General features: G+C 37.9%; 8 protein-coding genes across 8 annotated transcripts; 3 read left to right on the top strand and 5 right to left on the bottom strand.

The window, feature by feature from the left end:
• Positions 1 to 228: 228 nt before the first annotated feature.
• FDP41_005041 (uncharacterized protein) lies at positions 229 to 2,226 on the top strand (the record flags this gene model as incomplete). Its single annotated transcript, XM_044708523.1, has 1 exon — positions 229 to 2,226. One exon carries the CDS (start codon positions 229 to 231, stop codon positions 2,224 to 2,226), a length of 1,998 nt encoding a protein of 665 aa, XP_044560427.1.
• A 16-nt stretch (positions 2,227 to 2,242) lies between these two features.
• FDP41_005042 (uncharacterized protein) lies at positions 2,243 to 5,115 on the bottom strand (the record flags this gene model as incomplete). The annotated part of the gene is made up of 4 exons (XM_044708524.1): positions 2,243 to 2,394; positions 2,459 to 3,287; positions 3,380 to 4,522; positions 4,579 to 5,115. The coding sequence occupies 4 exons, from the start codon at positions 5,113 to 5,115 to the stop codon at positions 2,243 to 2,245; spliced, it is 2,661 nt and encodes an 886-aa protein (XP_044560428.1).
• A 380-nt stretch (positions 5,116 to 5,495) lies between these two features.
• FDP41_005043 (uncharacterized protein) lies at positions 5,496 to 8,147 on the top strand (the record flags this gene model as incomplete). Its single annotated transcript, XM_044708525.1, has 2 exons — positions 5,496 to 5,568; positions 5,791 to 8,147. The coding sequence occupies 2 exons, from the start codon at positions 5,496 to 5,498 to the stop codon at positions 8,145 to 8,147; spliced, it is 2,430 nt and encodes an 809-aa protein (XP_044560429.1).
• Positions 8,148 to 8,633: 486 nt separating this feature from the next.
• FDP41_005044 (uncharacterized protein) lies at positions 8,634 to 11,348 on the top strand (the record flags this gene model as incomplete). Its single annotated transcript, XM_044708526.1, has 1 exon — positions 8,634 to 11,348. The coding sequence occupies one exon, from the start codon at positions 8,634 to 8,636 to the stop codon at positions 11,346 to 11,348; it is 2,715 nt and encodes a 904-aa protein (XP_044560430.1).
• A 183-nt stretch (positions 11,349 to 11,531) lies between these two features.
• Positions 11,532 to 11,975, bottom strand: FDP41_005045 (uncharacterized protein; the record flags this gene model as incomplete). The annotated part of the gene is made up of 1 exon (XM_044708527.1): positions 11,532 to 11,975. One exon carries the CDS (start codon positions 11,973 to 11,975, stop codon positions 11,532 to 11,534), a length of 444 nt encoding a protein of 147 aa, XP_044560431.1.
• A 307-nt stretch (positions 11,976 to 12,282) lies between these two features.
• Positions 12,283 to 12,975, bottom strand: FDP41_005046 (uncharacterized protein; the record flags this gene model as incomplete). Its single annotated transcript, XM_044708528.1, has 1 exon — positions 12,283 to 12,975. One exon carries the CDS (start codon positions 12,973 to 12,975, stop codon positions 12,283 to 12,285), a length of 693 nt encoding a protein of 230 aa, XP_044560432.1.
• Positions 12,976 to 13,264: 289 nt separating this feature from the next.
• On the bottom strand, positions 13,265 to 15,215 carry FDP41_005047 (uncharacterized protein; the record flags this gene model as incomplete). The annotated part of the gene is made up of 2 exons (XM_044708529.1): positions 13,265 to 13,684; positions 13,767 to 15,215. 2 exons carry the CDS (start codon positions 15,213 to 15,215, stop codon positions 13,265 to 13,267), a joined length of 1,869 nt encoding a protein of 622 aa, XP_044560433.1.
• Positions 15,216 to 15,526: 311 nt separating this feature from the next.
• On the bottom strand, positions 15,527 to 17,422 carry FDP41_005048 (uncharacterized protein; the record flags this gene model as incomplete). Its single annotated transcript, XM_044708530.1, has 1 exon — positions 15,527 to 17,422. The coding sequence occupies one exon, from the start codon at positions 17,420 to 17,422 to the stop codon at positions 15,527 to 15,529; it is 1,896 nt and encodes a 631-aa protein (XP_044560434.1).
• Positions 17,423 to 17,562: the final 140 nt, after the last annotated feature.

Consider the following 17,562-nt stretch of genomic DNA (forward strand, 5'->3'; position numbering starts at 1 on the left):
TCTTGAATCCATAGGTTCATGAACAACAATAGCTGGTATTGGGATGAAGAAGAACAATGTCCGTTATTATTGATTTGAAGGCCATCGATTGGAAAACAAATTTGGAATTAAAAAAAAAATATTGAAAACACTTCTTGTTGTGTGTGTGATTGGAAGGCTGAGTGAGTGATTGTTTTGACCCGATCTTTATACTAAGAATTGGATACTCGAGTATAATATTCTCAAAAAATGTTGAATTCAAAGTGTTGTTTATCTTTCTCAGTTCGGATTCATTACACCAGAAAATATATTTTCGGAACCACCACCTCCACCACAACAGCATCAACTATTCATGATCCATGGTTACTACAACAAATGAACAAACATCATGATGGTTCATGGATATCCTCACAACAAAGAAATTATGCATCAAGTTTTCATCAGGATCATGTCATTGAGAGTAGTTCTTCTCTCCGAAATTATTTAACCAATGTTGAATATTTGCGGCAACATCTCAAACACAATCAAAATGACTCAACAACACTTTCTCAGAAAGCGAAACACGAACAAAATATTGCACTTTTATTGAATCAGTTCACGACTCGATGGAATGATGTAACGTTGCGTTCAGAACTTGCATTAATTCGGAGGAAATTAGTGAATTTTCAACAAAGTTTTTTAAAGAATAATCGAACGATTCTCTCCACTTCCAATATCAAACAAGCTCTTCAAGGAAGTCAATATTATTTAGCACACCCACATGAAAGAAAAACTGTACTTCAGGAACGACAACAGTTTATTAATCAAGTGAATAACATGTTTAAGGAAGCAATACAACGATTTTTTGATGAACCATCGAACCAAAAACCCACCACAAGAAACGACATTACATTGGATGTTCATCTTTTTAACATGTTTTTAGACATTTTTGTGAGATTACGTTCGACTGAACACGTTTGGGAATTGGAAAAAAGCATGGAACAGCACGATATTAAGCCCAATTTAACAACTCTCATCTTTTTAACAGACGCCTGTCGAATTGAAAACAAGGTTGAGAAAGCTGTGCACTATTACCGATTGGCTGTCACGAGATGGAGTGACACAATTTCTTTGGACACTTCATACTGGAATCATTTCTTGTCAGCTCTAGCCCTTGTTGGAACTGATAGTATGAACAAAGATACCTCCAATGCTGCACTCAGTGTTGTGTCTCAGGACAATGCTTTATTGGCCAAATATTTCTCAATCATGATTGACTCAGGTTTTGAACCGGATGAAGATACTTTTCGCTTTGTGATACTTGGTTCAAGAAATATTCAGGTCATGATGGATACTCTTGATGTTATGGAAAATCAGTATGGACTCTATTATTTGAAATGTTATGAATCAATTTCCATGTTTTTGGCAAAAAATCACTTTGATCCAACCATTGCAAGTAATCTCTTCCAGAGACTCCTCAAAAATAGAAAACGATTCAAAGACAGTCGAAGTCACTCGTCATTTGCTTTGGATCAATCCACTGCAAAGACTATTGGCTATGCTGAAGATGTATCTCCAACAGAACAAGCATTAGAATATCAACATGGCTTAAAATTGGAGCTTACAAGTGTGTTTGAACACTTGATTCATGCATATATCCCACCCCATTCTAATTTAACAACACAATTGAATCTCGACATGATTCTCACCATTTATGACCATGCGGTAACGGTAGAACAGTTAAAACCAACGACACACATGATGGAAGATTTAATTGATGCCTATTGTAGAGTTGGAAACATGAAAGAAGCATGGATTGTTTTGAGGAGAATGAAAGAAATTAAGTTATTCAAAAACAATTCGATTCGAATACATTGGAAGATGTTGACAGCCTACAAATTTCAAAACGATTTGAAAGGAGCATCTACTGTGATGAAAGATGCTCTAGAAAGTAGGGTAAAACTGAACGAGGCTATCATTAGACTTTATTTTGAAATGTTCAAAAAAAGAGCTGAAATGGAACCACTCGTTATTTTCTGTTCGTTAATTGATGCAGGTTTTGTGAACATTAATCAACATCAAGATCTTCTTCCTATCATACGTTCTATTTATGATAATTTAAAGAACAAGTTTGGACTAATGAATGACCAACATTTAGGAAATTTCGAAGAAAATGATCATAGTGACTTATCCAAGTTCCAAAAAATATCAGAGTTATTGAGAGAAAGAGGATTACGATTGAGATGGTCTCTCAATCTCAATAAATAATGGAAATGATAATGTGTCAATCATTGTCAGCATTCACTTCATGACCCAAATTTTGTAATTCTTTGCATAAGGACTTATAAAGTGTATCAGTGGAAACCTCTGCAATGTCAAGTTCTCTTCTTCTGTCTCTCAACTGCAATAACTTGGAAGCGACATGTTGTTCATAGGCTGTGCAAGCGGAATGATTGAGGAATATTAATTGCAAATTGAGAATGCAACTATTTTTACATACCACTTGATTCTTTCAAATACTTCTTCAAGGAATACATGACCACATCTCGTTTTTCTTGTTTCATGGTGAAAATTGGAACGGTGCGGAGGTAGTGACACAAAAACATTTCGGCAACTTTCACAAAAACATTTTGACATAGCAACACCTCGCCACTACGACAATGCTCCAGTAAAACATCACAAACCGCAACAGACTCCCCAAAACAAGAAAAACTAACTCGAGAGGTGGTTGTACCTGTACAAGCCAAAAACACCATGCCCGTTGCAATCACCGTTTTGTAATCAATCTCCACACAAGGGCAATTAAATTCTTGCTTAATGTGCTCGATCTTGTCTGCCATGATTGTTTGCATTTCAATGGCAGTGGCTGCAGCTCGAAGTTCATGATTTTCAATGGGCTTGGTAGAGTCATTCCAAAGCGCCATTATTTTTAAATTGTTTTTCACAGACAAGTCAAAGACAAAACCTTCGTTGGAATGTATGGATGAGGTCAACTCCGAAATAAAACTGTTTAACACTCTACAAAACATGTCCATTCCAATTCGTTGTTGAAGGTCACAAAAATTCTTGAGCTCCAACACAAGTATGGTCATGTATTGGCTTTTTGTTGGGATGATTTGATCATTGACACCGGCCTTAATATTCGATTGGTTAGAGGAACTCGCTAAAATGTGTTTGACAATAAGCTCTGGACAAAACAATGAAAAGTAAAATAAGACATTTCGAAACGTTTCCACATAGCTTTGCATTCGACGTACGTCTCCAAGTAAACACTCGGTATGCACAGGAATGGATAAGGAATGATCGAGTTTTAAAATATTCTCCATGGTCTTGCAAAGAAGAAGCAATAAAAACACCAAAAGTTGAAATTCATAAAAAACATTACATTCAGAACGAATCGAATGACTCGTCAAACACCTACCTGACGTAACCTTTGAAAGGGGTATGTGATTCCCTTCAGTACAATCATCAAAAACACAATTCCTAAACCCACCACAAGAAACAAAATGACCAGGGAGCTCACTCTCGAGTTGATCATGATACTGAGAAAACCAGTATGTTCCGTAATGACAATGACTTTAACTCTTAAATTGTTCATGGAAAATTCTGATATGGAATATATGAAATTATGAATCATTCCCTTCAATTGTGGCTCGGGATATAAGGCATCCGAAAAAGTCACCGACTGATTACTCGAATGAGTTTCCTCATCATTCATGAGTTTGAAAATTGATTCAAAAAGTGTATTATTGCTGAAATCTTTGGGAAACGTTTGAATCATGGTTGAGGAGAGTTCTGTAAAAGAAAAATCCGACAATAGTGCACATGCTCCCAAAATTCTATCCTCTCGATCCAGCACTAGAATAGCTCCTCCTGAAGTTGCGACTAAATTACACAACAGTACTTGTAGATCACTCAGAGAATATTCCAGAGCTGCCACTCCAACAAAGTTGTTCGTGGAATCTCTCACTAATAATGAAACGTAGATGGACAGAGCACCATTAAATAGAAAGACGTCGCTCCATGCAGTGTACTTTTGTCTTTTTGGCACTTCTGATGATATTTGAGGAAAGTTATTGGCAACGCTTGTGAACCAATATTTGGAAGAAACATTCAGGTCTAATTGAACGTTTGCAACACCTTGTTCGATCAAGATCACTCCATCACTACTCACATTGTACTTTAAATGGCTCTTTGGGCAATTTTGAGAGAATGTCAGATCAAAGTCCTTGGTGATCACATCTTGCACAGCATTAAGAGACTTGGACTGTGGATGCGCGTGACAAGGAACCATAATGTTGCTCACTCCATTGATTTGTCTTAACATGGTTACTTGATTGTTTCCATCTCCAAAGTACATGAACGAAAGCTGTCGATCATAAACACTTGTCGTACTCAAGAGTCGAGCCCAACTGTTATGGCTCGAAGGTTCCTCAATGAATGACAACACTTGGTTATGAAGAGAGGACGTGACAATTTCGGCCGGTATTACAAAATCATAGAGATTGCGAATGAGTTTTTGAAAGCGGTCCTGATGGGCCACAAGTTCAGCATTGTCAGACAGCTGTTCATAACCATCAACATGATTTGTATGGATAGTTTCAAAATTATTAAACTTACCGTTGAACCTTCAAAGAAAAGAATGAAGAAAGTCGTTCCAATCGTAATGAGTGATTGCAACAAGAAAAAGATCACTAACACATTCATGACTGTGATGAGAGAAGAAGGTATTGATTCAACAGCATGAAGGAGCAACGTCTTAATGGAAGAAGAGTACTTGGAGGAGTGATGATGATGAGAAGCTTCTTTCTTCACAGAGGAGCCTTTTTGAAGAGAATGTTTCAATGTGTTCTCATCGCCCTGTGAGGAAGGAAAGGCTTCCTCATCTTGATGCGCATGGATGGGAACCGACATTTCAATGGAGGTGTTCATGGGATTGGATGGACAGGATGAGGGTGGAGAGGAGGATCCATTCATCTTACTGTGATGCAAAAGACCTAACTCCAACTGGCTTCCGTGAGAACGAGAACCAAATTCAGCATTAGACCAAGCCGAAGATTCTGGAGAACGTGAAGGAACAATCCAGTTGGTGGTTGTGTTTTTGATGGTTGTTGTTGTTGGATCATCATCAACATTGCCTTCTTGCAATCCATTCATATTCGAAGAAGGGCAGTTTATTCCGCCCCCGTTATGGAGATGATGGAGCTCCCTCTTCATGGATATTCCACTCAATGAAGAAGAAGAGAACTCGTACTCGTCAATAGTAGAACTGGATTAATTTTTTTTAAGGAGTCGCTTAATTGCCGTTCTTAAATTGGAACTATTCGGCAGATTGTGATAACATTTACAAAAAGGTGTGGAAGTTCCTTCTTTAGCCCAGAGTTTGATGAAATTTGCTCAATGTTTCTTGGGTTATGAGGGTTTCATGGGTGTCGTTAGTCGTAGGTCCATCATGGGTGAATATGATACTCAAGTTCTACTGTATTTGTGTTTTAATATGTGTTTGTAATAAATGTTGAGGATAAAAGAGAAAAAAAATGCCGACTGTTCTGTTGTTCTTTGCTGTTCAATCGGCATCCATGACGAACAGTGCTCCTATTTTGAAAAATTGTAGGTTCAAATTCCATATGATGACAATATAATTATTGAAGAAATGGACTGGTCATTGCTTCCTAATATATTCGACTCACGGTTGTGATTAATATTTTTTTATAAATTTTTTTATTATCGGATTTGATGATGATCAACAAAAACAACCATGCACAACAATAATAATTATTAATAATTAATTTGAAAATGATAATTCCTACACCAATACTTTGATATTTACAGATGCAACCAGAGTTGTTCATCGGATACATGCCAATCACAAGTTAGAGGAAATTGATTTATTATCCTATGACGGCCAAGACTTGTTAGTGGTAAATCCTTTTTCAAAAGACACCAATGAAATTTGTGCAAAAATTGATCAAATTAATTTTCAATTAGCAGAAATTTCAAGCACACAATCATGCAATATTATGAATGGACTTGTTGCATGCTTTAAAAACATTGAAGAAACCCTCGGAATTCACACTCACACTCAAATTATTATATTCACTGAATATACCGAACTTTCGACGGATGAAATGTTTAAGATACGACCTCCTTTTCCTGTCAAGTTGCATATTTTCTCCACGTCAAAATTACATCATACACCTTCCATCACTCAGGTACCAAAACTTGGAATCTTAGCAACAACTCCAAAAGTGAAAGAAGAAAATTCAAATAATCCCTCCCAAAAGAACATTCAAGAAACATCCACCATCAACAATTCTCTCAAACAGCTCTCTAAATTATATGAAGGTCATTGTTACTTTGTGTCACCCACTGCAACTGTGAGCACTAGTCCACAAAATCCCATTACTCTTGATGAATCGATCATCAATGAGTTCATCAAGAAGCACTACGACAAGTACAGTGGATATTTAGTTTTTGGACATCTTGTATCTCCAATTGAATTGCATCCTGATCCAAATCTTGTCATGTGGCTCTTTGATCGACAACAACAAGGTCTTCATCCCACCCTCGTACTTAATGACACTTCATTTAACACTACTGCAAATGAGAGATCATCATGTCATGTCCCTCCCATTCTCAACATTGTGGGGTTCATCCCTGGCACAGAACTCTCCTCTCCCAAATGTATCTCCAAGCACACTATTTTACCATTGAACCCAGACGAGACAGAACAAGCCTACGGTGTTCGTGTTTCGAGACGCGACCGAGAAACTCTCTATGGAAAACACAAGAAGATTATTAAGGCAGATGCTTGCAAAGCAGATGAAGCTCCAGCCTCATTCTATCAGCTCTTACATCAAACACTACTGAAAGGACGTCAATTGAATATACCACCTCCACCTCCGTCCACAAATAGCGCTGCAGACGATGAGCAGGCAACATTGAGCAATGAGGCAAAAAGAATTTGTGCGATTGTGAGTTTGGGTGGAGTTCCTGAACGATTTGCTTATATTACAGCCTGCAATGATGGAGATTCTTCTTCTCTCATTCTAGGAGTTTTTAATGAGCTCTTGGAAGTGTCTCAAAGTGACAAGTATTCCAAAAATATACCAAAAACTCAACTTGCATGCAATAATTTGGCCTATCCATGGCTATGCAATGGAGTGGGACAAATGATTGATGAAATGGCACATGCCAACTCGTGGGATATTCCAGTTTCTGGTGAGCAATTTGATCTTTTCACAAAAAATGTCAACCTTAAATCCTACAACTATGACCTTAAACAAAGTAAGACGTCAGTCGTTATACCTTTCCAAAAGAATGAAACTCTCTCAAATGATTTTGGTAAAATTCAACGAAATATCAAAAACCTGCCTAAAAAAACTGACCTAGTTACCAATGAGTGTGACAAGTTGAGATATATTTCACAAGTTTTTCACAATCCTTACATTATAGAGACACTGAAAAACTTTTTTGCAGAATGCATTGAGAATAATTACGATTTGGCGAGAGAGGAACCCTCTACTGAGGTACAAGAACAATTACTGAAAGCAAATTGCGTCATGAAGGAGCTCTATATACAGCTCGAAAAGGATCCAAAGGCCAAACTCAAACCACCCAAAGATCCACAATATTTCGAACCTGTTAAGCAAGAACTTGTTGAAATGCGAAATTATCAACAACAACAACATTATCAAGCACAACAGCAACAACAACAACATCAAATTCTTCTTCCCACCGTGCATCATACACAACATCATGTGCATCACCAACCTACTCTTCCTATTCAAACACAACCTCCTCCACAACAAGCATTCATGGTCATGGAGGGTGGAACCGCTCAATATCCCTACACTGGACCACCACAGCATCATATGCCTCCTCCTGTGGGTCAACATCATCACCCAACCATGCCACCCACTACTCTTCCACAGCAACCACCACCAATGGGCTACTTGCCAACCTCTATGCCTCCTACCACTGGTCCCATGAGCATTCAGCCACCAACTCAATACTCTGTGAATTATCATGCGCCACCAGGAGCCAATGTAAGCGCCAACATGTACGTTCAACAGCAAGCTTATCCATTACCGACTGCTTCGATACAACCACCACAACAACAGCAGGCCATGATGGATCCCTCTGGTTTACATCATGTTGGTCCTCCTCAAAAGAAACACAAGCAATAGTAATTTAATGAGACAAAATACAAGTCATGAAATATGATGTTGAAATGGCAAGTTGTTGTAAAATATTTCACAATAATTTTTTTTAAATAATTTTTAAATATTTTTGTTAACGGAATTTTTTCCGCCTATTTTCACCGCCAAAATTTTAATTTTCACATCCAAAAAAATTGCCTGATCAACTGGCACTGCTTATTGTTGATTCAGCCGAAGAAGAGAGGACCGTTTTTCCACATTGCTCGAGTGCCTTGTGGAATTATTAAATCATCACAGACTGGTATTGCCCCGCAGTGCCACAAGATTGAAATTGTCTTGTAGTGGTAATAGTAATATCACAGTAATTCAACGGTAAACACCGTCATCAACTTTTTCAATACGCGCGTCTGTAAAGCTAGCTCACCTCTTCATCATCCAGTACACTACACGAGCTAACTCCCATCATCCGTTCATCCATATTAATCCAATCATCATCATCACCACCATCACACCATGAAGGCTAAACGGGTCTTTGTTCAGCCCATTATGAAACAACTCTTCGAGAATTTGGACACCTCCGATTCTCAAGAGCCACCAACAGCCGTTGGTTTTGGAGATCATCATCAACGATTTGGTCGCACAGTAGAGGATGCTAACAGTGGTGAACAATCACCCTGTACACCCACTGAAGGGTCTGGCTTTCATTTCAATGATAACATCTTCTCAACTCCAAAGCTCTGCCCTCCCACTCCAACTAAAACACCAGCCACCACAGCTCTAAAACCCAACACCAACACAAAATCAATGGCAAGCCTTAAAACACCATTGTTTGATTCGGAGAGTGAGGAGAGTGATAGCGGTGATGAAAACAAGTTTGTCATTCGCTCGCCTGTTCAACTCAAGCACTCGGCTCATCAATCAAGACCCAATCGTTTTAAGATTCAACCAACACCTTTATCCAAGACTCCTTTCCATAACAATAGATCTCCTCTTGCTCCTGTTCCTCCAATGACCACTACTACCACTGCCAATACTATCAATCCAACCTCAACCACATTGTTTATGGAACCCACACTCAAAGCATCCCATCAACCAAAAGCTCATCGCGACTTTTCACTTGTAAGCCCAATGGCCAACAAGAATTCTTCACACAAACAACATCACTCATCATCGCTCAGCAATAGAAACAGTGCAAAACCTAATTTTGTGTTGTTAGCCCAAAATAATGATCGTGAGGACGATGATGAATTGACACCTCCTGGTCTCAGTAAGAAGAGACCATTTGACGCCATTCGAAGTCCTGCAAGCACAAAAAGTTACAGTGGCAGTGATTACAGCAGTAGTAGTATTAGTGGAGGCAGCAGTACCAAACATTCTCTCTTGGGTGGCACTCCTAATTTCAATTTTGATGAACATACCATGATGCCTCCTTCTGGATCCTCTTCGTGTTCTTCTCCTGATTCCAAAGTGGTTCCTCCTCCCTGTAAAAAAGTTACAAGTTATATGGATTTGTCGAGTGACGACTTTGCTTCCCCAAGCAATGTTGCCGTGATGCGTCCACCTCCCAGCACCATCAAACCAAAACATGGTGCTACTCCCTCGACAACCTCGCCAATTGCCTCAATGAATTGGTTTGCAAGCCCCTCTGTTTCCAATAACCCTTCGAATCCTTTATTGGAAACTCCAATTATTGAGACGACACCTCCCTCACCAATTCTTTTCAGCAGCAATACATCTTCTCAACAACCTTCAAGCTCTACCTATTTCCAAAGTCTCACAGAGACTAAACATCTTGCCAAAAACAATCCTGTCACCTCTCCAATCCTCAAAACGTCATCAACTCTTCAAGATGTTTTCCACTCTAGTAAATCAGTTTCTGATTTTGATTATGATGCCATTGTTGACGGTTCAGATGGAATGATCAGTGATGACGACAATGGATCTCTTGAAGATTTCAACGATTTGCAAAGCCAAATGCAACCTTCTACTCCACCTAGAGCTACACTCTCTCAATCCACCTCTCCATCCATGTTAAATATTCAATTGGTTCCAGGTCGTTTAAACGTTACTGAAGAAGTGCATGAAAATCCATTTTCTCCCGAACGAAATTTCAAAAAGACAAAACCTGAAGATGATTTCTTTTCAATTAATGATGATAAGAATACTTCTTCGTATCTTCAAGGAAAACTCACATCTACTGTAAAGAAATCTTCGAAAAAGAAGAGACAATCAGAAATTACTGACTCTTCACATAATATAAGTGAGGTGGATCCGATCTTTGAAGTTTACTTTTCCAGATATTTGGAAGAATTCGAAGAACTTGGAGTTTTAGGAGACGGCTGCTTTGGTAAGGTCACAAAGGCCAAGAACAGATTCGATGGCATGTGTTATGCGATTAAAACCATGAAGAGGAAAATCAAAGGATCCAAAGATAAGGACAAGATTCTTAAAGAAGTCCAAGCTCTCGCAACCCTTGTAGATAATCCATACCTTGTAAGATATTATAGTTGTTGGATTGAAGGAAAACTTCCTCAATTTAGTCTATTTTTACAAACTGAACTTTGTGAAGGAGGATCCTTAGCCAGACGAGTTGGCAAGCATTCCTTTTCAGAGATGGAGTTGATTGACCTGATGAGACAACTTGCCTCTGGACTTATGCAAATGCATGGACAAAACATTGTTCATCTCGATTTAAAGCCTGACAATATTTACATTAGTTGTGCTCAGGAAGACAAGCCAAGATATAAAATTGGAGATTTAGGCCTTGCTGCAAGCTCATTGGAAACTCTGCAGGATGTCATGGAAGGTGACTCTCGATACCTTGCAAAGGAATTATTGGGCAATGAAAATGGAAATATTGACTTGACTAAGGCAGACATTTTTTCTCTTGGTGCCACAATTTATGAATGTGCAATTGGAAGATCTTTACCAACTAATGGAGCTGAGTGGCATGAAATTAGAAATGGAAATTTGAAAGATTTACCCATGCATTACTCGAACATGTTCAAAGATGTATTACTTTCTCTGATGCACATTGATCCATCACAGAGACCTTCTGCCTATCATTTGTTACAACATCCAATTTTTGCTCAACAAAAGTTGTCAGAGAATGAGCTCATTCAGACCATTCAACACCAACAAAATATCATTATCAAATTGAAGGAACAAGAAGCTATTTTACGAAGAAAAATTGAAGAATTGGAGAGCTATGGAACGAGGAAAAATTGAAGAATTTAAATTCCCATTAAACTTTTCATTTCTCAAACGTGCTATCCAATCGGGTCCTCATCACCTCTCGTTGTGTACTTGTTGTTCGAATGATGCATTCAATTCTTCCACTTTTCAAGAATGAATAAAAATTCGCTCACCACCTGTTTAATCCACATCCAATAAAACTGTTGTCAATAAAATCTACTTTTGTTGTTCTCCAAATTGTCTTGTGCGTTTGAATTTTTCCAATATTGTTGTTTTCTCTCGTTGAACTTCGGAAATAGTTTTCATTTTTTCTCGATGCAATTCAAGAGAAATCATCAAATCTTCTTCATTCAAACCGGTTGGGAATAATAAGTGTTTGGCTTCATCTCTCACATACGGTCGATACAATTCCGGATATTTCATATCTGGAAAAGCACCAGGAAATTGATCCCATTTCTTCTCAATCTTGTATCGTTCCCACAGTGCCAAAAACAAGGCAACACTCCAACACAACAACATTTTCGGAATAAATCCTTCAAATAAAAACCTAGAATCGTGTCTATTCCGTACTCTCCGAATGCTATGATCTTCAAAGAGAGAAGGATACACTTCATACTTGTGTCTGAACAAGTAAAAGAGTCTCTTTCCGAAGAGAGGCATTTTTTGTGTGCACAAGAATAAAAATGTCGATATTCATTTAAAAATGTGAAATTGGAAAATGTTCTCAATTATATTTCAGTGTTTATTGCAATCCTTATGGTTTCCACACCTTCGTGGTGGTCATGTTTTGGACTTGCAACTGTTGCAGTCCTCAACTTATTCACGAGATGTTTCACAAATTCTTCATCGAAGTGATTTTCGTCCAAAATCAACGATTTTAACTTTTTCATTGTTTCACTATTTGCAATGATCTTTGCACCTTCGTTTCCAAAATGATTTCCACTCAAATCACAACTTGTTAAATTCTTCAAGCAGGTAATAAATTCTTCAAGCAGGTAATAGATTTCACACCTTCATTACCTATTTTGTTGTGACGCAAATCGAGTGAAGATAAATTTTTCAAATATACACTGTTGGCAATTTGAAAGACACCTTCATGATCGATGGAATTTTTGAGCAATGACAACTCTTTGAGATTCTTCATATTTTCACTATTTGAACTAGCTTTCACACCTTCATTGCCGATCGAGTTCATGTTAAACTTCAAGATTTCTAACTTTTTGATATAGTTACTGTTAACAATAGCTTTTACATCTTCATTGTTGATGTCACAACAACTCAAATTAAGAACAGTGACATTCTCCAAATTCGGAGATGCTGCAATGGAGGTCACAAATTCAGGGCTGCGACGATGAAGGGCAACAGGTATCGACAAGGTCAAATTCAAGTGCAATACCTGTTCTCTCCATTGTCTTGAAACTCTCATACACACTTGAATGATATACAAGCCATTAAGATATTTTAGAATTTCAAAAATCACATCGGAACAAAATGGTTGTTGAAAAGAGTGTCGAGTAGTAGTTGCAGAATTGTTGTTCGTGTGAATATTGTTATCATGGTTATCACAAGTCATGGATGGGTTCAGAGAATCAATCTCACAAGTGTCAAACTTTGGATACAAGTTCAATATCGAAAGAGGATAGTTGGATGATGGAGACATCTACTACTAAATGAATCGGAGAAGAGGAGAAAGCGTGATGGTCTCTGTGAATGTCAGAATTAATCTTTTTTCACTTTTTTCACGTTGTGATCATTCTATTTTTAAGTCTTTTCAAGATGAGAATTCTCTGAAAGCGCTTCTCAATCGTGACATTCCTCGCTGTTGCATTGGTATCTTTTTTCTCTTCTTAACTTGAAAATATCCTTAAAATTATTTTGAAAGATTTCATACAAGAATTCAACATTCAACAAGAGAGTCGAGTGAGTGTACACGATACATCGAGGTTCTCTCATAACACCTCTTTCATGAATTCCTCATCCTCAGTCAAATCTCTTGGAAAGAATTGAATACATTTGAAATTCATTTCCAATAACTCCATAGCAAATGTCTTTCCGAGTGCGTTCGTGGATGGTAAATACTGAGCGAGAACAGTGAACCCTTGTTGTTTCACACACTCACGAATGAGATCAGCATCCAGCTTCAAACGAGAGGAACAATAAGCAAAGCTCGAAACATCTCTCGTTACTGCTTCCAAGCAAAGGTCCTTGTCATCTTGTAACGAATAATGTGCATATTGTAGAGCTTTAGGCGTTGTTTTGATAGCTTCTAATACTACTTGTCTATCCTGTCTTAGTTCTTCCACTGCATTATGAAGAGTAAGCCCATTTTGTTTCACACATTGCATGACAAGCGATCGATCCTGTCGTAGCTGAATGTCATGAGTGCAATAAAATTCATAATGCAAATTTGAGTTCATCCAATGATGAAAAATCGATGTTAGGATTTTTCACACGCATTAATTCTTGATGTGAGAGTACAATCTGTTTCACTTGTTGTAAAAATAAACAATTTCTTTTCAAATGGATACTTGCGTGTTGTAACGCAGAGAGGTTGTGTTGAATCATTTCAAGCATAAATTCCTGAGAGCCTTTCAGCATTGATCCAGCATATTGAATGGCTTGTGGGTTTTGTTGGCATGCCGCTCGAACAATGTGTGGGTCGTTTTTCAAGTCACTACTCGCATATGGCAGGCAGAGACCATTTTGTTTCACCGCTTGCATGACCACTCGGAAACATTGTTTCACTTCTGGACCTAAATGCAAGAGAGTTCTTGCATCCAATTCCACTAATTTCATGGCAAATTCTGAATTGTTTCTCAATGAATCATGTGCATATTGAACTGTTTTTGGATCACATTTGGCTGCTTCCATGACCAATTCTTCGTCTTTGGAAAACATCATGGTGCGAATAAACCATGGACACATTCGAATCAATTCCTTGGAAAATTTACGATCTACTATTGAACCAACTCTCAACTCGAATAGATCGTCCAATCTTAAATCAACAAGTTCTTTCAAAAATGTTGAGTCAGACATTAGAGATTCATCAATGACTCTGGTGGCTTTGTATCCACATTGGAGGACCATCTTTTTACAAAATTCTCTATTTTTCAACAATTCAGATCCAATATTGTCAAAACAACCAGGATCATTGCATAAGGCTGCATTGACAATTTCTTTGTCGTTTCGCAATTCTTCACTCACGTACATCAAATTGAAGGCACTGACCTTGACAGCATTTAACACAATCTTCCGATTCGAAGCAATCTCCTGTGAGGCTCCACAAATACATCCATGCCGAGCTGCTTCCATCATGACTTGTGGATCTTGCTTTAATCTGTCACTTGCATATAGATAGGCCCATGGGCATTGTTGAATGGCCAAAAGCACGATTTCTTTATCATCTTGTATGGAATTTATGCCAAATTGCAAAGCATATCCAGCCTCCGTAACAATTTCTTTCATAAATTCACGATCATTACTGCCATAGGGCAAGTAATTCACTTCCATTGTTTTCATGACTTTTTTAACAAAGGAGGGATTTTTCATCAACTTGTCTCCGAAATAGTACAATGGCAATCCAAGCTTCATGAGTGAACAAGCGAAATCGGGATCATTTTCTGCAATCCAATGAACATTTTGGAGATGATAAGACGAGTCGTTCTGGGACCATATGGTCGGATACGAAAATCCATCGTTGAATAAATTTTCTATAAATCGTTTGTAGCACTTGTAAAAGAGCTCAAAATTTGAATGATAATGTTTTTTCAGTAACGAACTTTTGAAATGGTCATCTAATCGGAGGACCACCGCATCATTGCCATAATGATGAAGTTGATCTTTCAATTTGTCTTCATTTTCCATCATACCAAATGGGATTCTGAGATTCATTTCGTTCATTTTTTCAATCCTTTGATCTGTTAAATGAAACGACTAAAACCTAATCGCTTGGAAATTTGGTCTGTTTCTAAACGCCTTCAGAAGAATTCAAATGATGGTTGTCATTTCCTAATATGTGGAAGTGAACTCCTTAATTACAGGAATCGGGTGAAATATGGATCTCAATAAATTGATGAATTCCTCTTCAGTAAGTTCTTTGGGATTTTTTGTGGCAATAGAAATCACAACAGATCATAAAGTGCCAATCCATGGATTCCAATCCATTCACAACAGCCGAGCTTTAAATACCTCAATAATACACCCTAAGGTGCTTATTCCAGCTTGGTCTGAAGTTGGCTATAATGTGTTATTGATGAAAATGCAATACTCGCTCCATACCAATTCAAGAGAGAAGATCTTGTAGGGTTAAATGTGTTAATTCCCATATATTTCAGCCAATTTTTGCTACTTCCAAATTTTTGCTCAGATAAATGTTTGTGCAAGGTAGAGATGAGCCGTTTCTTGAATCCATTCAATTCTGACAATCCACCACAAACAATGATATTTCTTAGAATTTTCCCTCTCGCTTCAGTCTCGAGCCTTTTCAAGCAGTCAATAATGGCGCTCGTGAGGGGTTCAAACATGAATTCACAACTTTTGGAGCGAACGTGATGGGTCAGTGGAATTTCCATTTTCTTTGACGACAAGTTGTATTTGTACATGATTGTTTGAGACGAATTTATGTCGTCATTCGAGCAAAAACACAATCGTGACAAAATATCCTCGAGTATTTCATGTTTTTCTTGACTATCCAAGAGTTTGTATGCTGAACCTTCGTTGCTTCCAAATAACTGCTTTTCCAAATTTCGCAACACATTCTTGGATCCAATAGATAGAATTTCAACAGACAATGGAAGAATGCTTCCAAAGAGAACAGGAACTATCCTACACTCACTGTAACCACAATCAATTATTAAGGCCGTTATGCCAAAATCATGTGATTGGGAAGCATCTGATTTTGGTAGAGCTCCTCGAGGAGCATGTTGAAATCTTAAATCGATGGTTGTATTTCCAACAGACTTTTGCAATATCGGGACTTGTTCTTTCATGAATAATCTCTCCAATCCAAATAATTTGCTATCAAAGGTTCGTGTTTGGTTTGTTTTTTGATTGTTCGAGCTGGCGTACATGGAACAAAAACTTGGTAGAACTGCACAACCTTGCGAGTTCATAAATTTCAAACTCTTCAGGCGTGGAAATTTTCGTACCGTACAAATATCATTTTCAATGATTTTCCTCAGTAAATGTTGATGAAGTTGGTTGGTATTTTCCAAAATTATAATTCCGTCAATACTATCCATCACTAATTTCATTTCATCAATGAACAACTTGTTCATATATTGGGAGAATAAAGTACTTAATTTTCTCTCAAATTCTGCATCATCCAGGTGGTGAATATTGGATGGGGAATTTTCACTCAACTTCATGTATTCCTCGAAAATTTCATCCTTAAAAATCATTGAATTTGTGAGGCTGCTCATATCGTCATTACTATTCTGTGTCGAATCATCATCATTTCTTTTAAGAATTGAAAATGCAAGGTCTTTCTGAATGAATTTCTCAAACGATTCTTTCATATGCAACGAATTGAATTTTTGGTTTTTACCCATGCACAACAATTCACTCAATTCACTCGGTACCACTGAGATGACCCTCGGAGCATATTCCATGGCCAATCCACACTTGAAATATTTTCTTCCAATTTCAATAATCATAATGTTGTGAGGATGTAAATGGCTCGGAACATTTTTCTGGCCGCTACTTGAGGTTGTTGTTGTTGCAACATGCTTCGAGTCAGACGCCATGTATGGATTCATGGATGATCGTAAACTTTTTGAGAGTGATGAGAATGAACTCAATGATGTCTTTCTTATTAGTTTTTGTGTGTCCAACTTGAGAGAAGAGGGAAGTTTGGTGAGAATTCTGTTTTGACTGTTGGGAGTAAGTGGACTCGTTGTAGTAGCATCACTTGAAGATTCCCGAGTCCTTTCATGGGATGATGGAGTTTCTGACCGAGGTGTAGGAATTTCCGATCCCGAGTTGTTGTTGTTGTTATTATTTTGAAGCATTGATGATGGAGAAGTTGTAGGATGATCGTGGGTCTCATTCTCTACTTCTTTGGCAGCAGTAGATGTTGGACGACGATCCCCAACAGGTCGTCGAAACATTTTTTAGGAGGTCTCCCATCAATAGCTATTGATCTCCTTCTTCTGAAACTTGTCATGGAGGAGAAGAAGAGGTGGTTGGATCAGAACACTTTCTTGTTGTTGATGGTGAGACTCAATGTCAAGGATAACGCGTTGATAAA

This window comes from Naegleria fowleri (genome assembly GCF_008403515.1).
Source record: "Naegleria fowleri strain ATCC 30894 chromosome Unknown tig43, whole genome shotgun sequence".
NCBI lineage: Eukaryota > Heterolobosea > Eutetramitea > Acrasida > Naegleriidae > Naegleria > Naegleria fowleri.